The following is a 24,983-nucleotide window of genomic DNA, read 5'->3' on the forward strand; positions in this document are numbered from 1 at the left end:
TGGTTGATAAGTGTAAAGCTCAATACATGGGTGATTTGTTTATTTATAAATTGGTACTTCTAGGTTTATAACTTTATCAAACTGGAAAACCGAAAGTCTTGTTTAATTTAAGGGGGTGTCTGAAACTACACATAGTTATTTAAATGAAGCTTGGCTTCCCACAGCAAGGACTATGGTAATTCTACATGAATTATAACTTGTACACAAATGTAAAGTTATTTTTTCTCCTTATTTTAGAATGTGGAGGTATACTGACGGGTACTTACGGTTCTATTAAGTCTCCGGGGTATCCTGGAAACTATCCCCCAGGAAGAGATTGTGTCTGGAGGGTTATAACCAGTCCTGGCCTTCTGATAACATTTGCTTTTGGGACCTTAAGTCTGGAGCACCATGATGATTGCAGCAAAGATTATCTTGAGGTAAACAATTGTATTTAGACAGAAGTTCTTATGGTATAATTAGGACACAAGAAACCATAGTTTGGTGATGCCCATGGATGACCACGATTTATTAGCAGCTGTTGGATGTGTTGTTCAGTAGGCAGCCAATGTCGAAGTCTTGCTAAGTCCTTATTATTAATTGTGCCAGATGGTTACTTCTTCTGAGTCCCAGTTGAATCTGGGAAAGAGACTGCCTTGCTTGCTCCTGTCATTTCCTAGAAGCCCAGTGCCCATGGGGATGGCAGAATTAATGAAATAATCACTAAGTAATGGCTATCTTCTCCAATACAGATTCCTATCTTCAGTTGTTTGTGGTAAACTGTTAAGGTATTTCACAAATTGACCATAGTGTTCCATGAAAAAACTTAATAGCCATTGTGTTGAAATGAAATGATAGAGGATGAGGCTTGCTGGGATAATATAGTCACTGGGAGGAACAGAGTCAGCCTGTGTCCCTCCTGTTTACCATTAGTAAAAGATTAATATATGGAAAAAGAAAAGGCTATTATACTCCAATGCAATATGCATATAGCTACATAAAAATATGTGCTCTCTACTGTAGACTGAAATATCATTGAGAAGATTCTGTTCTTATGTTGTTCCTGTCTTATCACCATAAGTCTCAGTACCTCTTGCAGTAATGATAAAATATAATATGCTTTTCCAAGTCCATTAGAGGAGAATGTAACACTATGGAATTATTCATAAAGGACTGAAGGGTGTGGATGTCAAACAGGGATCTCCAAAAGTTAAAGTCATTAGTAATTTAGCTGTTGTAATGGATTTGAAACCTTGGGAATGACTGGAAGATCTACCTAACTCTCCCTGGAAAATTTCATCAAGACAATCTTTTGAATATTGACATTAAAGCGAACTTTCTTGAAATTAGTTTTCAATAAATTTCATCAAATTAATATTAGAAGCATTTTTCCACTTCTACATATTAATTCAGATAGAAAGTATCAATCACTGACAATATTTAAATGTCTCTCATTTCTCAACAAGCAATAATATTTAAGGAATGAATTAAATATAGGAATAAAGTCATGCTGCCCTATAACTTTGCTGATAATAGTAAAAGTAATTGGAATGGACAAAATTACATTGTGCCTAGATGAGAATTCTTCTTTGATACCTTGGTGTTCTATGTAGTATAGAATTTGCAATTGGAATACATGATATTTAATAGGTTAAAAACCAACAATTAAAATGATTTGATTTCTAAGCCCACATAGTCATTGTTATGCTACTTACTAGTAATCACTATTAAAGTTGCACTTTCTAATTTCATTAATCCATCTTTCCATTGTGTCTAATCTGACTTTACTTCCTTTCGCCTTCTGATTCTCCCAGATACCTAGACCAAGCTGTAAGTTAACTGACACTGCTGGTATTCTTTCTCCTATTTTCTATGTGTATATTTATTTCCTTTTTCTAGATTACCAGGGGCTCATAATTTCCAAACAAATAGCTAGGGAGAAAACCTAGGAAAGAAAACATTGAGATTAGTAACATCAAGAGAAAAATTCAAAGTGTAAGTCCAGCCTCTGAATTGAAATTGAGACAGAAGATAAGGCATCAGGGATAATGGGAGAAGGAGACGACCCTTTACTGATCCCCAAGCTTGTGTTAGCTATGTATGTGAATGGAGAGTGTTAAGCTAAGGAAAATAAGCCAGTCAGAGAAAGACAAGTATCACACGATCTCACTCATATGTGGAATCTAATGAACAAAATAGATCCAGAGATATAGAAGCATGGAACAGACTGACAAATCTCTGAGGGAAGACAGGGGTAGCAGGGAGAGAGTAACCAAAGAATGTGTATGCATATATGCATAACCCATGGACACAGAAAATAATGTGGAGAAGGCCTAGGGGGAGGGCAGTGGTGGAGTCAATGGGGAAAAAAAAGGGGAAATCTGTAATACTTTCAACAATAAATGTAAATTAAAAATAAAATAAAATGCAAAAGATTAAAACAAACAAAAAATAAATAAAAACACCTCCCAGAGCCATTACTTTTAAATGATGGATTATATGAAATTAATGTCCAAAATGATTTGGTTTGTTAGAATATGACCATTAGAGCTTAATGATCAGTTTTGTTGTGGTTTTAGATCCGAGATGGCCCTTTGAGTCAGGATCCTGTTCTTGGGAAATTCTGCACCACTCTGTCTGTCCCTCCACTCCAGACGACAGGTCCCTTTGCCAGAGTTCACTTTCATTCAGACGACCAGGTTAATGACCAAGGCTTCTATATCACCTATGTAACATCACCTTGTAAGTAACCTGATAATTGGGAGCTTAATATGAGTGTGAAGGACATGTTATGCTTATAGCTGTTTTTGTTGTTGTTGTTGTTGTTGTTTTTAGTGTGATACTGCAGATGACTTACTTTCTTAGACTAATAATATGTGTTTATAAACATTTCTGTCATAGTTCCAGAATTTTCTTTATCTTCCCAATGTTCTATTATTAATGCTACAATACCCCTCTGTTCCTAAATTATGGGGTCCATATCATGGTAACTATGTGTCAGGCACCTAAAATTAAATAATTTACACTTGAGTTCCCTGGCTATTATTCAGATTTGTTGTGAGATGTTGTTCATGAAATGCAGTCTATCTTGAATTATGTCAGGTTTATAGCTAGTATGCCTTTAATTTGCATTGATACCTTAACACCCTGGTCAGCAAACTGCGGCTCGTGAGCCACATGCGGCTCTTTGGCCCCTTGAGTTTTTAGCCAAGGCCAGCATAGGAGTACCCTAATTAAGTTAATAACAATGTACCTACCTATATAGTTTAAGTTTAAAAAATTTGGCTTTCAAAAGAAATTTCAATCGTTGTACTGTTGATATTTGGCTCTGTTGACTAATGAGTTTGCCAACCACTGCCTTAACACAAAGCAGCAAGCCAACAAAAAAACGATGAAATGCTCTATGATTTTTATTTTAGGGCTATAGAGGATTTTGTTCTTTTTAAATTATTATTGATTTCAGAGAGAGAAAGGGAAAGGGACAGAGGGATAGAAACATCAATGATGAGCTCACAACCCGGGCATGTGCCCTGACCGAGAATCAAACCATGACCTCCTAGTTCATGCGTCAATGATCAACCACAGAACCACACTGGCTGGGCAAGGATTTCGTTCTTAACATACATCATTGTGCCTTGATGAGAATTCACAGGAAAAACATTGTTTAGGTCTCAATATCAGGAAACTAACAATGACCATCTTTTTACTGCTCCCCTTTCTCCATTTACTTTGCTTCAGGCAGAATGTGCAGCTACCCTTCTGTAATTTCTGTGGTCCATCATTTCTATGCCTATCAACCTTCCCTGACTACATCTTGCTATTCTGTATTTATTATTCCTTTAATCTGATTCATTTTTTCTAGTTACATATTTATGTTGTTACATGTATTTTATACACTGCCTCAGATCTTTTTGGAATGGAGGAGATTATAAATGTATTTAAAAAGCAATTTGTAGAAGAAGATGTTAGATTGGAATTTAGATCACACATCTCTACCTCTATTTCCTTAGGCACTACATGGTTGTCCCACAAACACACGTCAATTGGAAATCTCACAATCAGATGAGGTATATAAATATACTAGAGGCCCCGATGCACGAAATCTGTGCAAGAGTAGGCCTTCCTTCCCCTGGCTGCTGGCACTGGCTACCCTCTGGCACCCGGGACCCGGGCTTTCCTCGCAGCCCTGGCTTCATCCGGAAGGTCCTCCAGAAGGATGTCTGGTCTAATTAGCATATTATGCTTTTATTATTATAGATAAACCTGGTCAAGGTGAATAAAGTTGGTATGTGACTGCATGTGTATGTGTAAGTTTTTGAAAATTGTATCTAATTCCTGGGAGCCAGAGGAATGGCCATCCACATGACCTTTTCCTTCTTCTCCCTTTTCTTTAGCGGATCCACCTTGTGGAGGAAACTACACAAGCCCAGAGGGTCTTCTCACCCTTGAGTTGAATGGACCTTTCACTCAGAACAAACACTGCATCTATATCATACAGCAGCCCCTGGGAGAACAAATACAGGTCAACTTCACCCACGTGGAGCTGGAAGGCCAGAGTGGCTGTTCTCCCAGTTACATTGAGGTAATTTTTACTACTATGGCCTTAGATGATGTTTGTTTCAATGTTTTTCTGTTCCGTAGAGCTATTGTCTTCAAATGGTTGTTGTGTAACCGGACAATCAAGGGGTCCGGGCTGCCTGTCACTACTTCAGCCAATTAAGCAGGGACACGGTTGAATCATATATGAGGTTTATTCCAATAATGCCAGCAGTATGGGAGAGCAGCAGGTCATCCACAAAAATCTGCTCTGCACCCCACCATGAACCAACAGCTTATATTGGGTAGAAGGACATGATTATGTGGGGAAGTAGGAATTACAGGTATGGGAAAGTGGGCATGGGATAATCATGCGGGCTGGGTGCCGGGGGAGTCACAGAGAGCGGGCACCCCAGGACCAGATTACAGGTAATAGAGGCTGGGGGTTGTAAAGAGCAGGAGCTTCCAGGACTAGGTGCCATGAGGTTGTAAATCTTTCCATAATGATAGCCAGTTCGCTGAAGGAGGACAGACTGCTTTCCGATGCTAGTTCCCATGTCCCAATGCATACAACTCTCAGCGAGGTTAAAGCATGCTTTCTCTAATCAGAAAAGAACAATCATGTTTATAGAGCATGATTAATCCTATATAATAAGGAGCTAATATGCTAATTAGACCAGACAGTGGACCGACCTTCCGGAACGACCAGTAGGCAGGGGCAGGGCTGCAGCTGAGGCGGCCGGGGCTGCAAGGCAGCTGGGGCTGCAAAGGCCTACCCTTGCACAAATTTTGTGCATCGGGCCTCTAGTATTTTTTATAATTATAGTTAATTTCTAATATTCTATTTCTGCCCCTAACAGTTGGGTCAGGAGCATCCAGATCACCCTGGTGAAAAGCAATTTGATACCCTATTTCAGGTGGCCTGAGTCAGAACCTCCAGGGGTAGGCCAGCCATCTGCCTTTTAACAGACCCTCTAGGTAATTCTGATGCAGGCTAGAGTCTGAGAACAGCTGCTTTAGAGCATTTGGAAGAATTTTTCAAAAATAGATCTATGGATGGTGGAAACAGGAAATTGGTGATGGAATAGCAAAGGACAAAAATGAAAGCTGAAACTAGAAACTCATAAAAATGCTAAATTACAAGCTATTAAATTGAGCTCTAGTAACTAAGGGGACTGCAAATAAGTAGGAATGATAGGATTCACTAATGGGACACAGGCTTCAGAGATTCCCCAGGACAATGTTCTATGTGAGGGGACTCAACCCAGAGAAATAAAAGGATTTGCCAGGTGAGCCAGCTAGTCAGTGGCAGGCAGTTAAGTTAAAGCATTGAAAACTCTTGTTATAAAGTTTAGATTTTTTTCTTCATTAGTTTTGCTTACTCTCCTTCAGAAAAACTTAATTCTGGTTAAGTGTGTGTAATAATTGTAAGAAGAATATCTGAAACAAAAAGGCAGTTTTTGTTTTCCTGGTCTGGTATTTCTTTTGCTTAATTATTGGTCAAGCCACAAATTACAGTGCTGAGCAAATGAACCAAAACACTTTTTGTTGAGCACAATCATTTTGTGTAAACTCAGAGAGGCATTGACAATTTTGTCTGCTCGTGCATGTTAGAATAATTCAGTGTTCTAGGGAAAACCTGCATAACCTCTGCTCTCTTTCCTCCTTGACATGTAGAGAAAGGAAACGTAGGATTTTAGCAGCTAGATCTAGTACAGCTTTGTAGCTGGAGATGAAGAACTGAGCTTTGTTAAAGGAAAAGGAAAACAATCAGAATGTGCTTGGTTCAATGCCTTGCACACCAGTGATTTGCTACTAAATGTTAACAGATGATGATGATGATGACGATGACAATGACAGGGGGGAGAAGGTGACATAGTGAGTTTGCAATCATGTAAGAACACACTTCTATGTAAAACTAGACAAGTATTCCTGATTATAGAAAAGCAGATTTTTAAAACAACATATAAAAAATAAGTTTATTGACATATATTAAAAGGGGTACTGTTTCATGAGGCACAAAAAGCTTTAAAATTTTAACTATGAAATCATGAAACATAATAATGAATAACAAAAGATAATAACCTAAGAAAATAATGTTTGGTCCCTGTGTAGCTTCTCTCATCTCTTATCCCTCACCATCTATTCCCTCATTTCAAGTGGGATCGCATCCCCTTTCCTGTGCACCCAGACTAACCCACAGCTGGTCGCCAGGATCATCTTTATTTTATACTAGAGGCCCGGTGCATGAAATTCATGCACAGTTAGGGTCCTTAGGCCTGACCGGCGATCAGGGCCTATCAGGTTCCCCGCCTCCCTGCCTCCCGGCCTCCTCCTTCCCTCACTCCCTCAGCACCCAGCCACCGCCGGTGGTTGCCCCCCACAGTGGTCAGCACATGTCATAGCGAGCAATTAAACTCCTGGTCTCCTGGTCGAACTCCCGAGGGGACACTTTGCATATTAGCCTTTTATATCTATAGATAAGGGGCATTTCAACCTGAAGCTCACTCTGCCAGAAGCCACATGTTAAACACTTCTGTGTGGTAGGATTCTATTTTCAGCTCTTGGTTGGGTCAAGCCCAATACCAGCATATTTGTCTTGTTTTGAATTAAAATTTAATACTAAATTAGATTTTTTAAATTGTTATATAAAAACAAATATGGATATAAAGCAGATAAAAACAAATGAACACATGCATTAAGATGGCTGTGGGACCTGATCCACTGCAGATGTTAAAGCTTACTACTGGCGGGATGCTGGATTTCACTTTTAACATTTCAGAGAAACTGTGTTTTTTGGCCCGGTTAATTTTAGCTCAAACCATAGGCTAAAAATTGTGGGTCACATGTTGTTATTGGGTCTCTGGACCTGCAACAATCAGTGTTTGCTGGATGAATAAGGCAATCAGTGAGAAATCTGGGTCTGGTCCTCAGAGCACTAGGACACTGAATTAGTCCTTGTCATTTCTTTGTATATGTGATGCGGTATAAAGACTGGATTTGGTGTGACACTGCAAGTGACTATGGCACGGCTTCACCTGACTTCTTAAGAAAAACTCTTCGTTAATACAAACCATGTTCAAACAGGAGTCATTTTTCTCCAGATGGTGCTATAATAACAAATAGTCAATAACAGTAAAACAAATAAAAAACAGTAACAAACAAAAAATTCCTGTCGCTTAGAACAATGTTCATTTATTCTTTGCTCATGTTAACATGTTGGTGTGGGGTCAATAGCAGGTCTTCTGATCTGTTCCCTGTCCCAGCAGCCCATGGGACCCAGGCTCTTGGTCTTGTGAACGGGCAAGGAAGAGACTGTTGAATCATGGAATAACTCCCAAAGCTTCTACTCAGAAATCGTACACCACTTCTGCTCACATTCTGCTAGCCCTATGGCCAAGCCCACAGCCAGTGGGAAGGATACGTCTTTATTCTCCCTGGGGAAGCATTGCAAGTCACATGGCAGTGAGTGCAGGGGAATAATACAGTCTATTCCAATGCACAAGCACAAAGGAGAGAGGGCTTTGGGGGGCATGGGGAGTTGCAAACTCATACGTCCTAGAATACTGAATGCAAGAAGTGCTACAAAAGCATTTGGGGTCACTTTAGAACGTTTAATGGATTTTTTTTGAATGTCATTTTCAAAGAGGTTGTGGTTAAGATATTGCTATGTCTGGAATCCAGGGAGAATACAGGCTTTCAGAATTAATGAGGTGTCATTTTCACACAGAGAGAAACACAGCTAAAATCAATTGTGCCTCTAGGTTTAGGGCCCTGGAGCACGATAAGTTCCTCTGCAAACATTTGGACTGCAGCTGCCTTTCTCCTTCCTAATGCCCTTGAATTTCATTAGTGGGGCCCAGGGGAAAGGCCCACTTCAGCTGGCTCTGATGCTATTTGGCTGTTTTTCTTCCTTCTTGTCATCTTCTAATGGGCAAAATAGAGAAGAGAGACTACAATCTTAGCAGAAGCAAATGGAACCCTGGAGAATTAGAAAGCAGGAAGATATCTTACTCTGTGTTCATGCTTTCTGGTTTCTAAGAACTGCCCTATGTCTGCATCTCTAACAGATTTCCAGTTCAGTGTGTGTATTATAACTGGGCAAAAACATTTTGTATTTAGTATGTCAGATAGAGTTCAATGTTACACTTAGTAATGAACTGTCTTGCCTTGTCTTAAAATGAATGAATCAACAAGCATTTGTTAAATACCTGCTTACAAAGTTCTGTGTTTAGGTGCTAAAGAGGATACAGAAATTTTTCTTCTTTCAGAGAATTGCTATTCGATTAGGGAGGTATTTAGCATAACTTAATGACAGTATGCCAAAAAAAAAGTGTATTTATACCTCATAGAAAGGAACTGGTTTGATGTGAATCAGTGGAGAGGTGTGTGAATTTTTAATGTCTCTGTAAGACTGTCATATGGCTGAGCCATAATTTACATAATCACCCTCCTTTTATGAGACGTTTGGAATATTTTCAATTTTTGTTATCATAGAGTATACTTTGATGTGGATCCTTGTGTGTCTTTGCCTGTATCTCGAATGATTTCCTTATGATAGTGTGTTAGAGTGAAGTTACAGGGTCCCGAACTCGGACTATTTTGAAGACTCCTGATACATACTGTCAAGTTATTTTCCAGAAGTTTATACTTTCACAGTTACAGATCAGAGTAACTCTGTTACCATATCCCCTCCAGCTTTGAGTATCATACTTTCAAAATCTTCCCTCTCCTTCCTGCTCGCCTCAGCCTGGGTAATCCCTTAAATCTCAGTCTGAAAGTTATTTCCGCTGAGTATTCCCTAATCCCCTGCATGAGTTCAGTGTTTGGTTAAGTCCAGCATTCTCTACACTTTAAGACCTTTTCACTATTCTGAAATGAAGCCCATGGATGATAGAACTTCAATATACACATTTATATGAAACATTTTGACTCATAGTATAATATTTAGGAGAAATAAACTTAAAAAAAGCCTGGCCAAGATGCACTTGAAGGCCACGTGAAAGCAGTTAAGTTGCTAGCTCCCTGGGTCACTGTGAATGCTGGCGTGGCTGGGGAGGTTAGTGACCAATTTTCTGAAATGGTGACTAACTCTTGGCAGATTTCCAGGAGAAAGAAAGAAAGAACTTCTTTCGATTTACACTCCACTTGTCATCCTGGAAAATTCAGTGTGATTTTAACTGGGCAAAAATATGTTGTGTTTAGTATGTCAGATAGAGCTCAGTTTTACACTTAGCAGCGAACTGTCACATGAATGTCACAGGGCATAGGAGAATTCTTGTTGTGTGTGACTGTCTCTCACATTTCAGGATAGTTAGTATCTTTGGTCCCCAGCCATTACATGCCAATAGTGCCTCACCACCATAGCGTTAATAATGAAAACAAAAACGAAAAAATGCCTTCACAGATGTCCAAGATTCTAACTGTGGGACCGACTGAGAACCATTGTGAAGTATTAATATAGTACCCTTCACTTTTCAGACATGGCGTTCATGCTTTTTTTTAAAAAAATGGGCTTGCTTGTCGGTAAGTTCCTTGTGAACAGTGTCTCTCTCGTAGTGCTGTCCCCAGCAACAGGCGCTGGCATGTATTGACGCCTTGATAATACTCATGGAGAGGATGAGCTAATATTTAGATGGCTAGGTCAGCCAAAAGAATTCTATATAACGAGTAGCATGTATATCCATGGAAGAATTTCTGATTTTGGTGAGGAAGCTCGAGTGTCAAGTATAACAATAGTCTACATATTTTATTAGTAGGCATTTTGCTATGGAACTCACACTATTGTTTTATCTACTTGCTTCAACAACTCCTTGAGCTAAGCTTAGACTTAGTAAGTTGTTCAAGCTTTTAAGTGAGGAGGTTTTTGACAGATTTGAACCCATGTCTGTATGACTCCATAGATCAGGGGTCCTCAAACTTTTTAAACAGGGGGCCAGTTCACTGTCCCTCAGACCGTTGGAGGGCCGGACTATAGTTAAAAAAAAAAGACTATGAACAAATTCCTATGCACACTGATAAGTCGGCTGCTAAGCAGGACAGGCAGTGACGGCAAAAACACCCGGCGGGCCAGATAAATGTCCTCGGTGGGCTGCATGTGGCCCACGGGCCGTAGTTTGAGGACCCCTGCCATAGATGGTTCTCATGGCCATTACACCAAAGGATATTAACTATTGATTAAGCCAATTGATCTTTATTATATGAAAATTTTTTTCTTTTGCTCCCAACTTTCTAAGAATTTTGTTTCTAATAAATAGAAATGCCATCAAACTTTCTGACATCTATGAAAATATATGATTTATTTATTGAACCTATTGATAAGCTTAATTTATAATTTCTTATTTCAGATAATCCTTGCATTACATTTATTCTTATATTTAATTTGGTATATAAGCCTAATGATGGAGTGAATTTATTTTTCTAGGACTGGGTTTAGAATTTTTGTAATCATGTGAATAGGTAAGATCAATCCATAGTTTTCCTTTGTATTAATATTGGGATTTGGTAAGATAGTTCTGAGAAAAGTTAGTTAGTTGGGAATTGTTCTATGTTTGAGGGTGTCTTAGAATAAATTATATATGGGAATTATCTGTTCCTTAAAAGTTTAAAATAACTTACCAACCAGAGCATCTTCTGTGATAATGTTTACAATTTTATCTGTGCCTTGTCTATTCAAATTTTATTTTTCTTTCTTGAGATAATTTTAGCAATTTATATTTTTTTCTGGAAATAACCATTTCAAAAAGTCAACAATATTAACATAAAGTAATACATGGAATTATCATATCAAACAAATTCCTCAGTATATGTGCATTTATATCGTCTTTGTCATTTTTTAAAATCTTCTCCTAAGAATATGTTTATTGATTTTAGAGAGACAGGAAGGGAGAAAAAGAGAGAGAGAAAAACATTGATGTGAGGGAGAAACATTGATAAGTTACCCTCCCTACAGGCCCAGACTAGGGATCGAACCTGCAACCTTTTTTGTGTATGGGATGATGCTCCAACTGAGTCACCCGGCAGGGGCTCGTCTTAGTCATTTTTAATTTTGTGCATTAGTACTTAGTTTTTTATTTCCTTTTTCTTTACTTTCTTCTATCTTTATTGCCAAATATGTCTTTTATATTCCCACACCCTAACTTTCCTTGATAAACAGTTCATGAATATATTCATGAATTCCTTTTTTGTATTTTATTTATTAGATTTTTATTTTATTTTTACTTTTTTATTTCTCATTTTAATATTTTCTAATTTTTAAGTTAATTCCTTAGACTATCTCTCTTTTTTAATGTACTTTTCTGTTTTTCTTTCTTTTTTTTAAATTTCTTTATTGATTAAGGTTTTACATATGTGTCCTTATTTCCCCATTATCCCTCCATGCCCCCACTCATGCCCTCACCCCCTGTTGTCTGTGTCCATTGGTTAGGCTTATATGCATGCATACAAGTCCTTTGGTTGATCTCTTCCCCTTACCCCCACCCTCCCCTACCTTCCCTCTGAGGTTTGATGGTCTGATCAATGTTTCTGTCTCTGGAACTGTTTTTGTTCATCAGTTTATGTTGTTCATTATATTCCACAAGTGAGTGGGATCATGTGATGTTTATCTTTCTCTGACTAGCTTATTTCACTTAGCATAATGCTCTCCAGTTCCATCCATGTTGTTGCAAATGGTAGGAATTCCTTCCTTTTTAGCACAGCTTAATATTCCATTGTGTAGATGTACCACAACATTTTAATCCACTCATCTGCTGATGGGCACTTAGGCTGTTTCCAAATCTTAGCTATTGTAAATTGTGCTGCTATGAACATAGGGGTGCATATATCCTTTCTGATTGGTGTTTCTAGCTTCTTGGGATATATTCCTAGGTATTACTGGGTCAAATGGGAGTTCCATTTTTAGTTTTTTGAGGAAACTCCATACTGTTCACCAGTCTGCATTCTCACCAGCAGTGCACCAGGGTTCCTTTTTCTCCGCATCCTCGCCAACATTTGTCATTTATTGATTTGCTGATGATAGCCATTCTGACGGGTGTGAGATAGTACCACATTGTTGTTTTGATTTGCATCTCTCGGATGATTAGTGACTTTGAGCATGTTTTCATATGTCTCTTGGCCTTCCTTCTGTCTTCTATCGAAAAGTTTCTATTTAGGTCTGTTGCCCATTTCTTGATTGTATTGTTTATCTTCCTTTTGTTTAGTTTTTTGAGTTCCCTGTAAAAGTTGGAGATTAAACCCTTATCAGTGATAGCATTGGCAAATATGTTCTCCCATGTAGTGGTCTTTCTTGTTGTTTTGTTGATGGTTTCTTTTGCTGTGCAAAAGCTTTTTATTTTGATGTAGTCCCATTTGTTTATTTTCTCTTTATTTTTCATTGCCTTAGGAGCAGTGTCAGTGAAGAAGTTCCTTCGACATATGTCTGAGATTTTGCTGCCTGTGGATTCCTCTAGTATTTTTATGGTTTCCCGTCTTATGTTTAAGTGCTTTATCCATTTTGAGTTTATTTTTGTGTATGGTGTAAGTTGGTGGTCTATTTTCATTTTTTTGCATATGTCTGTCCAATTTTCCCAACACCATTTATTGAAGAGACTTTCTTGACTCCATTGTATGTTCATGCCTCCTTTGTCGAATATTAATTGGGCATAGTGGTTTGGGTCGATTTCTGGGTTCTCTAGTGTATTCCATTGGTCTATATGTCTGTTCTTGTGCCAGTACCAGGCTGTTTTGAGAACAGTGGCTTTGTAATACAGCTTGAAATCTGGTATTGAGATCCCACCTACTTTGTTCTTTCTCAGGATTGCTGCAGCTATTTGCGTTTTTTTTTTTTTTTTATTATTCCAGATGAATTTTTGGAGAGTTCTTTCTAGGTCTGTGAAATATGCTGTTGGTATTTTAATGGGGAATACATTGAATCTATAGATTGCTTTAGGTAGTATGGACATTTTAATGATGTTGATTCTACCAATCCATGAACACAGTATGTTCTTCCATCTGTTTATATCTTTCTTTATCTCTTTTTTCAGTGTCCTGTAGTTTTCCGCGTATAGGTCTTTTACCTCTTTAGTTAAGTTTATTCCTAGGTATCTTAATTTTTTTGGTGCGATGATAAATGGGATTGCTTTTTTAGTCTCTCTTTCTCTAAGTTCACTATTGGTGTAAAGAAATGCCATAGATTTCTTGGTGTTAATTTTGTATCCTGCTACCTTGCAGAATTCATTTATTAAGTCTAATAATTTTTTGATGGAGTCTTTAAGGTTTTCTATGTACAGTATCATGTCATCTGCAAATAAGGACAGTTTTACTTCTTCTTTTCCAATTTGGATGCCTTTTATTTCTTCTTCTTGTCTGATGGCAATGGCTAGTACTTCCAGTACTATGTCAAACAGGAGTGGTGAGAGAGGGAATCCCTGTCTTGTTCCTGTTCTTAGGGGAAATGGTTTTAGTTTTTGTCCATTGAGTGTGATGCTGGCTGTGGGTTTATCATATATGGCTTTTATTATGTTAAGGTCTGATCCTTCTATTCCCACCTTGCTGAGAGTTTTTATCAAGAAAGGGTGTTGGATTTTGTCAAATGCTTTTTCTGTGTCAATTGATATGACTATGTGATTTTTCTCCCTCAATTTGTTTATGTGATGTATCACCTTTATTGATTTGAGGATATTGTACCATCCTTGCATCCCCGGGATAAATCCTGCTTGGTCATGCTGTATGATCTTTCTGATGTACTGCTGGATCCGATTTGCTAGAATTTTCTTGAGGATTTTGGCAACTATGTTCATGAGGGATATTGGCCTGTAATTCTCTTTCATTGTGTTGTCTTTATCTGGTTTTGGTATTAGGTGATACTGGCTTCATAGAATGAGTTTGGAAGTGTTACTTCCTCTTGAATTTTTTGGAATAGTCTGAGGAGGATAGGTTTTAGTTCTTCCTTGAATGTTTGGTATAACTCTCCTATGAAGCCGTCTGGGCCGGGGCTTTTGTTTGCTGGAAGCTTTTTGATGACTGCTTCAATTTCTTCCATAGTTATTGGCCTATTGAGATTTTTAGAATCTTCCTGGTTGAGTTTTGGAAGGTTGTATTTTTCTAGGAATATGTCCATTTCCTCCAGGTTGTCTACTTTGTTGGAATAGAGTTGGTCATATTATTTTTTAATAATCCTTTTTATTTCTGTCGGGTCTGTTGTTATTTCGCCTCTATCTTTTCTTATTTTGTTTATTTGAGTCCTCTCTCTTTGCTTCTTGGTGAGCCTGGCTAGAGGTTCATCAATTTTGTTTATCCTTCCAAAGAACCAGCTCTTGATTTCATTGATCTTTTGTATTGTTTTTTTGGTCTCTATGTCATTTATTTCTGCTCTAATGTTTATTATCTCCTTCCTTCTTCTCACTATGGGTTTTTCTTATTGCTCTCTTTCTAATTCTTTTAGTTGTAGAGTTAGGTGATTTACTACCATTTTTTCTTGTTTTTTGAGGTAGGCCTGAAGAGCGATAAACTTCCCTCTCAGGACTGCTTTCATTGTGTCCCATAGGTTTTGGATTGTTGTGTTTTTATTGTCATTAGTTTCCAGGATGTTTTTAATTTCTTCTTTGATCTCATTGGTAACCCAATCAATATTTAATAGCATGCTATTCAGCTTCCAAGTGTTTGAGTGTTTTGGATTGTTTTTATTGTAGTTTATTTCTAATATTATGCCATTGTGGTCTGAAAAGATGCTTGGTATGATTTCAATCTTCTTGAATTTGGGAGACTTTTCTTGTGACCCAGTATATGGTCTAATTTTGAAAATATCCCATGTGCACTTGAGAAGAACGTATATTCCACAGCTTTGGGATGAAATGTTCTGAAGATGTCAATGAAGTTCATCTGATCTAGTGAGTCATTTAGGATTATTGTTTCTTTGCTGATTTTTTGTCTAGAGGATTTATCCAGGGATGTCAGTGGTGTATTAAAGACCCCTACTATGATTGTATTGTTGTCTATCTCTCTCTTGATATCTTCCAGGAGATTTTTTATGTATTTGGGTGCTCCTGCATTGGGTTCATATATGTTTACCAGGTTTATATCCTCTTATTGTATCGATCCCTTTAGTATTATGAAGTGGCCTTCCTTATCTCTTGTTATGGCCTTCACTTTGAGGTCTATTTTGTCAGATGTAAGTATTGCTACCCCAGCTTTTTTTTCATTTCCATTTTCCTGAAAGATATTTTTCCATCCCTTCACTTTCAGTCTGTGTGAGTCCCTTGTTCTGTGGTGGGTCTTTTGTAGACAGCAAATATATGGGTCATGTTTTTTTATCCATTCAGCCACTCGATGTCTTTTGATTGGAGCATTTAGTCTGTTTACATTTAAAGTTATTATTGAAAGGTACTTATTTGTAGCCATTTTATTTTTTGAGGCTGTGTTCTTTTTTACCTTTTTGTTTCTTCTTTTTACAGCATTCCCTTTAGCATTTCTTGCATTGCTGGTTTGGTAGTGATAAATTCCCTTAGCCTTTTTTTGTCTGTGAAGCTCCTGATTTCCCCTTCAATTTTGATTGATAGTCTTGCTGGATAGAGTATTCTTGGATTGAGTTCCTTGCTTTGCATCACTTTGTATATCTCCTTCCATTCCCTTCTAGCTTGATGTGTTTCTGTTGAGAAATCATTTGATATTCTGATGGAGGATCCTTTGTAGGTAACTCTATCTCTTTCTTGCAGTCTTTAAGATTCTCTCTTTGTCGATAACATTTGCCATTGTAATTATGGCGTGTTTTGGTGTGGGTCTTTTGGGGTTGATCCTGCTTGGGACTCTCTGTACTTGTGTAACTTTTTTCTTCCCATATCTGGGAAGTTTTCTGTCATTATTTCTTCAAATAGATTTTCTAATCCTTGCTGCTCTTCTTGTCCTTCTGGCAGCCCTATTATACGTATGTTATTTCGTTTTGCATTGTCCCAAAGCTCCCTTAGGCTCTCCTCCTGTTTTTTAATTTTTTTCTCTAGCTGCTGTTCAGATTGGGCTTGTTTCTGTACCTGATCTTCTAACTCGCTGATTCGGTCCTCTGCTTCTTCTAGTCTACTGTTGAAGCCTTCCATGGTGTTTTAGATTGTAGCTATATCATTTTTCATTTCTTCCTGATTTTTGCATAGGTTGTTGATTTTCTCATCCATCCGGTGTATGAACTGTATGACTATTAGTCTGAATTATTTTTCTGTCATTTCACTTTTCCTTTCTTGATGACTCCTCATTTTCTTTCACTTTTTTCCTTTCTTGGTGACTCCTCATTTTCTTTCCTCTGGGGATTGCTTCGTTGTCTACCCATTCTGACTATCACCAGAAGATGCAGATGTCGAGTTGCGGGGACCTGGACCGTGTGCAGTGTGAGTTTTGCACGCCCCCAAGTGTCACTGAAGAGCTCTTATACCAAGACTTGTGGTTGCTGTGGGTTAGTGGAGCCACACTCGCCCTGGATCAGAGTCATAGGTGCTTAGTGTGGCTTCGTGTGTGCACCTAAAAACAGGGACGCTGCCTGGGCCAAGTTTAAACAGAGAACCCACTGGCGTGTGCCAAAAATCAAAGTCCCCTATTGTGTGTCAGGAGTCAGAGGCTCCCTGTGTCCATGTCGAGAATTGAATATCAGAGCCTCTGTTTCCTGGTGCTACCTCGCACTGAGAATTAGGTTCCTGTGTACACATATGCCAAGAATTGGAGTCACTGGCTCTTAGTGTGAATGTACTGGGAATCAGGCATCCCAAGTGCACATATTGAGGAACGGAGTCCATTCACTGGTGGTCAATGCTGCCTCTTGTGTGGAGATTCAGGGTCCCCGATCTGCCCAGGAGACTGGGTTGCTCAGTCACACTGTGTTGGCAGGAGGTAAACAGCCTTCTGTGTGTGCTTGCCCTGAATCAAAGTCAGGTGGCACTGCCACTTAGTGTGGGTGTGGGGTCTGGTCACGCAGGTGTGCTCTGTGGAAAACAAACTTCCTGTGTCCATGTACCTAGGCTCAAATTCAGCACTGCCTTCCTGTGTGGGCACATGGTCTGGTCGTGGGGAACAAACTCCCTGAGACTGCACATCCAGGTTCAAATTCAGCACGGCCTCTCTGCTAAGGTGCAGGGTCCGGTCATGGGAAACAAACTCCCTGGGTTTGCACCCCCAGGCTCAAATTCAGCGCTGTCTCCCTGCGTGGGCATAGGATCTGGTCACAGAAAACAATCTCCCCAAGGTCATGTGCCTATGCTCAAATTCAGGACTGCCTCCCTGCCTGGGCGCGGAGACGAGTCGTGGGAAACAAATTCCCCAAGTTCACAAGTCCGGGCTCAAGTTCAGCGCTGTCTCCCTGCCCTGTGTGGGCGCGGGATCTGGTCGCAGAAACTACCTTCCTAGGGATAGCTGCTAGGCTTGAATTCCACTCATTCTCCCTGGCTGGGCACGGAGACGAGTCGCGGGAAACAAACTTCCCGTGTCAGACACCAAGGCTCAAAGTCAGGCAGAGTCGCCACTGCTCTGTGTGTGCAGAAAGCCTTATTGTGTGGCTGGGGTCTGGTAGTTTCTATGTCGCTGCCGCGGGGGTGGCAGGGGAGGGGAATTGGCTTTGTGACTCACAGAAGTCTTCGGCCCGGTGCCTGGAGTCTTGGTGTCCCTGGGTCTGCAGCTGTGGTGGCAGGACTTCTACCAGAGCGGCTGTAGTGTCCTGGTTTGCTTCCGAGACCAGACTGGGTGGTGGCGAGGCTAGGATTCTAGTCTCAAGCAGTTCTGTTCTTCAAGATGGTGTCGTCTCTGTGCTGCTAGTGTCTTCCCTGGAGTGTTTGCGGCGGCAGCGGGGTTTTGCCGTGTAAGACTGCCTGGATTGGCAGCCCCCTGGAAGAACTTCAGGGTCTAACTGTCCCTATTTCACTCACAACACACCCACACACATCCACACACACCTCTATCGCTCCCTCACTCTCTCACATACTCTCCCTCCCTACCTTCCTGCCAGTCGCCATCTTGCCTCCTCCCTGTTTTTCTTTCAATAACAAAAGCATTTTAGTCTATGAGTTCCCCTGATTACAGATGTGGCTAAATATGCTGTCTTAGCATATTTTGTTGTTTTTTAAATAGTCCAAATTTGTACCTTTATTTTCTCTTTGACATTGTGGCAATTATTAGAAGAACATTTTTTTTTTTAACTTATGGATCTGATGCTTTTGACTTAATATTTTATTAGTGTTATTTGATTGTGCTAATAATGACCCACCTACTACTTTCAAGTGTAATATAAAAATGTAACCCAAATTAGATTCTAACTCATTTTGAATCTGCCTTCTTCTCATCTCCAAAGAATATCACCCTGCCAAGATAATTTTGTTCATTAGAATTACAGATCTATTTTATTTTTCTGTTTAGGTTCGAGATGATGATACTTTACTTGGAAAAGTTTGTGGCAATGAAACCCTCTCTCACATTAAATCCATTACTAATAGTATCTGGATCAGGTTTATAATTGATGCTTCTGTTGTAAGAGCTGGTTTCAAAGCTGTTTATCAAGTGGGTAAGAAAACCTATACCTCAATTTTTAAATGTATAATTTCCCTGATTATAACATTTTAGTTTCTTGAAGTAATTTTGTCATTTTATGTCCTTAAGCAGCAAGGAAAAAAGTACCTAATAGTAATGTCACATTCAATTATATCCTTGCATATAATGAGAATTTACAATAAAATTGAGGGCAAAGATCATTTCTCTCTGCACAAATACTACTCTCATTTTTATACTTACAGCTTGTGGAGGTGAATTAACTGGAGAAGGGGTCATTCGTTCACCCTTTTATCCTAACGTGTATCCAGGAGAAAGGATCTGCAGGTGGACTATCCACCAACCCCAAAGCCAAGTAGTTCTTCTCAACTTCACTGGCTTTGAAATTGGAAGCTCTGCCCACTGTGATACAGATTATATTGAGGTAAGAGTAAAACACCTTTGAGTACTTATATTTGGTTGGCTATTATTAAAACACTAGAGGCCCGGTGCATGAAAATCCATGCACTGGAGGGGGGGGGGTCCCTCAGGCCAACCTGCCCCCTCTCACAGTCCGGGAGCCCTCAGAGGTGGGAGGTGACCTGGCAATCAGGGGAAGGTGACGCCCCCTTCACACCTCTGTTTTTGCCTGCTGGTAGTGCAAGCCTTGGCCAGCCCTGGTTACCTGAGCCTCGGGCGGCCCTGGCAGCTGGGCAGCCACCATCTAATGCTTGCCTGCACCTTAGGATGGCCCTGGGCAGCTGGGAAGCCACCATCCAAGGCTTGCCTGCTCCTCAGGCCAGCCCTGGGCGTCTGCGGTGCTGAGGGGACTGGGGAACTCTGGAGGCAGGTGTGTGGAGCAGCTGGACCTGCCTGGGGGCTGGCCTGGCTGTGCCATGTGCCTGCCGCTCCGGCGGGGCTGAGGGGACTGGATGCTGCCATCTTGTAGCTGTGGCCCTCCATCTTTGAGGGTGTGGCTGTCAATTAGCATATTCCCTCCTTATTGGCTGTGGGTGCCGCCATCTTTGTGAGGGTGTGACAGTCAATTAGCATATTCCCTCTTTATTAGATAGGATTATGTTATATTATCTTCAAATCAGTTACATGAAACAAAACTAGTTTGTACAGATCAATATTTCTTATGAATATAGATGTAAAAACCCTCAACAAAGTACTAGCTAACTGAATGCCTCAGGATATAAAAAGGATTATATATGACTAGAGGCCTGGTGCACAAAATTCATGCACTGGAGGGGGTTGTCCCTCAGCCCAGCCTGTACCCTCTCCAATCTGGAACCCCTCAGGGGCAGTTGGACATCCCTCTCACAATCTGGGACTGCTGGCTCCTAACTGCTCGCCTGCCTGCCTGCCAGCCTGATCACCCCCTAACCGCTCCCCTGTCGTCCTGATTAACACCTAACTGCTCCCCTGCCAGCCCAATTGCCCCTAACTGCCCTCCCCTGCTGGCCTGGTCACCCCCAACTGCCTTCCCCTGCCGGCCTGATCTCACCCTCAAATGCCCTCCCCTGCTGGCCTGATGGCCCTGAACTGCCTCCCCTGCCGGCCTGGTATCCCCAAACTGCCCTCCCCTGCTGGCTTGATGTCCCCCAACTGCCCTCCCCTGCAGGCCTGGTCCCCCCCAACTGCCTTCCACTGCCGGCCTGATCACCCCTAACTGCTATCCCCTGCTGGCCTGATCTCACCCCCAACTGCCCTCTCCTGCAGGCCTGATCTCACCCCCAACTGCCCTCCTCTGCCAACCAACTTAGTTCTGATTGGTCTGTTTTTATGCCAGTCAGCATCAAAAGCTCTGCCTCCTAGGCAGCCATTGGCTCCTCACAGTTGACCCAGATTTGGTTATTATTGGTCAGTTTCTATGCCAGTCAGCGTCAAAAGCTCCGCCTCCTAGGCAGCCATTGGCTTTTCACAGTTAACCCAGATTTGGTTCTGATTCATCAATTTCTATGCCAGTCAGCATCTCTGGGCCTATCAACGGGGCCTGATCAGAAAGGTGGGGCTGATCAGCAGCCCTGGTGGAGGCCTGGAGAGAAATGGAGGCGCAGCTGCTGGCCAGACCCGAAGAGAAAGAGAGAAGCAAGTGCTGATCAACAGCTGCCACAGAGGCCATGGATCAGACCCTGCTTCTCTCTTCAGGCCTTTCTCCAGGCCTGATTTTCAGTCCCCTCAACAGTCAGTGCTGGGTCACTGTGCCTGCTGCCATAGCAGTCAGTGCTGGGTCTCCACGGCAACCCAGCACTGACTGCAAGACTGACTTCTGGTTGTGATGGACCCAGGGTTTTTATATATTAGGATAGCCACGTGGGATTTATCTCAGTAATGCCAGCTTGGTATGCATCCCCAAATCACTTAATGTAAAATGAAATAAAGGAAAAAGCCACATGATTACCTCAAAAGATGCTGAAAAGGCATTTGACAAAGTCCAATACCTTTTCATGATAAAAACACTCAACTAATTAAGAATAGAAGGATACTTCCTTAATCTGATAAAGGGCATCTGTTATAAACACCCCCCCACCCCAACTAACACCACATTTAATGATGAAACACTAAATGCTTTGCCCCTATGGTCAATAAAAACATAAAGATGTCTATTCTCACTTCAACATTGTATTGGAAATTATAGGTACAGCAATTAAACAAGGAAAGGAAATAAAATGCCCTCAGAATGTAAAGGAAGGATTTAAACTATCTCTACTCACAGATAATCTGATCTTGTATATAGAAAAATCATGCACACACATAAACTATTAGAACTAATAAATTCAGCAAGTTGCAGGATACAAGATCAAAATGTGAAAGTCATTTCTTTTTCTATACATTAGCAATGAAAATAAAATCAAGGAAACAATTCTATTTATAACATCATAAAAATAATAAATATTGATGAATACATATTGAAAAAGATGTGTAATACTTGCACCCTAAAAACTACAAACCATTGTTGAAGGATATTAAAGTCCTAAATAAATGGAAAGACAGCTTATGGTCATGGATTATAAGACATCAAGTTGTTAAAATGGCAATACCTCTCAAATTTATCTAAAGATTTAATTCAATCCCTATCAAAATCCCAGCTGGCACTTTTGCAAAAATTCCCAAGCTAATTGTAAAATTCATATGGAAATGCAAGGGAATCAGAATAACCAAAGCATTCTTGAGAAAGAACAAAGTTGGAGACTCACACTTATTGATTTTAAAACTTTAGAACAAAGGTGTGGTAATCAAGTGTGTTATTTGAGTAAGGATAAAAATATGAAACAATGGAACAAAATTTGAATATCTAGAAAAAAATCTATACCTTTGTGGCTAATTGATTTTTAAAAACAGTGCCAAGCCATTTCAATGAGAAAAAAAATAGTTTTTCAACAAATAGTGTAGAATAGCTACATGCAAAATTATGAAACTGGACCCCTTCCTATACCATTCACAAAAATTAACTCAAAATGATTCATAAAACTAAATGTGGGAGCTAAAACCCTGTACTTTTAGAAGAAAACATAGGAGTATTTGTGACCTTGGGTTAGACAAAGCCTTTTTAGATAGGACACAAAAAGACAAACAACAAAAGAAAAACTAGGAAAATTAGACTTCATCAAAATTAAAAATAACCTAATTTTTAAAATATGCAAAAAATATGAATATATATTTCTTCAAAGAAGGTATACAAATGGCCAATCCTATCTAATAAAAGAGTAATATACAAATTAACCATCACTCTGCCACAACACAAGCCATGCCCACCAGCCAATCAGGAGTGAGTATGCAAATTAACCCAACCAAGATGGCTGCAGCCACGGAGCCAGCAGGAGGCTTGGGTTTCCCTGGCAATGGAGGAAGCCAAGCTTTCCACACAACCTGGTCGGCCCAGGCCTCCACTCAAGGCTACAAAGTTTCAATTATAGAAGGTAAATAAATCACAACAAAAATGATTGCGGCCACAGAGCAAGAAGGAGGCTTGGCTCTGCTCCAGGCTACAAAGTTTCAATTATAGAAGATAAATAAATCCCAGATACCAGAACCTCAGCTTGGGTTTCCGGTGGGTGTGGCCATCCTGCAAACCACACAGGCCCCTGGCCCAGGCCGCTCCATGCCCCAAGGGAACCCCCACCCTGATCTGGGACACCCTACAGGGCAAACCAGCTGGCCCCCACATGTGCACCAGGCTTCTATCCTATCTAATAAAAGAGTAATATGCAAATTGACCATCACTCCAACACACAAGATGGCTGCCTCCATGTGGTCAAAGATGGCTGTCCCCATGTGGACACAAGATGGCCACCACAAGATGTCCAGCAGGGGAGGGCAGTTGGGAGGGACCATGCCTGCAAGGGAGGGCAGTTGGGGTTGATCAAGCCTGCAGGGGAGGGCAGTTGGGGGCGACTGGGCCTGCAAGGAAGGGCAGTTGGGGGTGACCCAGGCCTGCAGGGGAGAGCAGTTGGGGGCAGACATGCTGGCAGGGGAGCAGTTAGGCATCAATCAGGCTGGCAGCGGAGTGGTTAGGGGGTGATCAGTCTGGCAGGCAGAAGTGGTTAGGGTCAATCAGGAAGGCAGGCAGGCGAGCAGTTGGGAGCCAGCAATCCTGGATTGTGAGAGGGATGTCTGACTGCCCGTTTAGGCCCGATCCCGTTAGGATCGGGCCTAAACAGGCAGTTGGATATCCCTCGAGGGGTCCCAGATTGGAGAGGGTGCAGGTTAGGCTGAGGGACACCCCCCCCTCCATGCACAAATTTTGTGCACCAGGCCTCTAGTAAGTACATAAAAAGATGCTCAACATCACTAATCATCAGGGAAATACAAGTCAAACCACAATGAGGTAGTGCTTCATACCCACTAGGTTGGCTGTAAACAAGAGGTCAGATAATAACAAATATTGGCAAGGGTTTGGAGAAATGGAAACCCTTTTATACTTGTACATTGCTGGCAGCATTTAAAATGGTATAGCTGCTTTGAAAAAGAGTTGGCAGTTCCTCAAAAAGTTAAATCTAGAGTTATCATTTGATCCAGCAATTCCACTCCTAGGTATATATCCAAGGAAAATAAAATGTGTCTACACAAAAATGTGTACATGAGTGACTACAATTATTAGTCATAATAGCAAAGTAGTATAAAAATCTATGTGTTCATCAACAAATGAATGAATTAATGTAATGTGCTTTATCCACAGATGGAATATTATATGGCATTAAAAAGGAATGAAGTAATGACACATAACTTTGAAAACATTATGCTAAGTGAAGGAAGCTAGTCACAAAATCTACATATTATATGATTCCATTTATTTGAAATGCAGATTAGACTATGGAGATAGAAAGTAAATTAGTGGCTGCCTGGAGCTAGGGTTTGAGGAGGAGGGGGAATGACAGTTAACAGGCATGAAATTTCTTTTGGGATGACAAAAATATTCTAAAATTGAGTTTTACTATATTAATAAAAAAATTTCAGAAATAATTATTCTTAAAGCAGTTTTTCATAAAAAAGTATTTAATAATAAATTTGAATATATCTTTTTAACCTTAGATTGGTAGCAGTTCTATTTTGGGTTCTACTGAAAATAAAAAATATTGTGGCACAGACATACCTTCGCTTATAACATCTGTGTACAATTTTCTTTATGTAATATTTGTGAAAAGTTCTTCTACTGAAAATCATGGTTTCATGGCTCAGTTCAGTACTAAAGATTTGGGTAAGTGACACTTTCTTCTGCTTTGTTTCTCAGGCTTATATCAGAATAAGTAAACAATGTAAATAAACTATTATAAAAATTTATCTATACTGTAGATGTATACTTACCTACACTGTAAATATTTAAGGACCACTCTAAAGAAAAATATATATTTTGTAAGCAGCACATAGCAAGAGTTAATTGATGTCTATTAATAAGATTAAAACCAAATTATCTGAAGTAGCATATAAGGAAACTTTTTCTTTTTGAGCTTTTAAGAAGTTATGATCAGATTATTTTATCTTGATTTCCAGGT

General features: G+C 40.1%; 1 protein-coding gene across 1 annotated transcript in view; it reads left to right on the forward strand.

Annotated features, from left to right (window-relative positions):
- The window catches only part of CUBN (cubilin), a 311,048-nt gene that overhangs the window by 33,795 nt on the left and 252,270 nt on the right, over nucleotides 1-24,983 (forward strand). Inside the window, exons 15-20 of the mRNA XM_008148828.3 lie at nucleotides 238-419; nucleotides 2,559-2,721; nucleotides 4,374-4,561; nucleotides 18,877-19,021; nucleotides 19,251-19,429; nucleotides 24,523-24,688. Of these exons, the coding sequence (XP_008147050.2) occupies nucleotides 238-419; nucleotides 2,559-2,721; nucleotides 4,374-4,561; nucleotides 18,877-19,021; nucleotides 19,251-19,429; nucleotides 24,523-24,688 (1,023 nt within the window). The remainder of the gene's footprint in view (nucleotides 1-237; nucleotides 420-2,558; nucleotides 2,722-4,373; nucleotides 4,562-18,876; nucleotides 19,022-19,250; nucleotides 19,430-24,522; nucleotides 24,689-24,983) is intronic.

Source organism: Eptesicus fuscus, chromosome 2, assembly GCF_027574615.1.
Source record: "Eptesicus fuscus isolate TK198812 chromosome 2, DD_ASM_mEF_20220401, whole genome shotgun sequence".
Classification (NCBI taxonomy): Eukaryota; Metazoa; Chordata; class Mammalia; order Chiroptera; family Vespertilionidae; genus Eptesicus; species Eptesicus fuscus.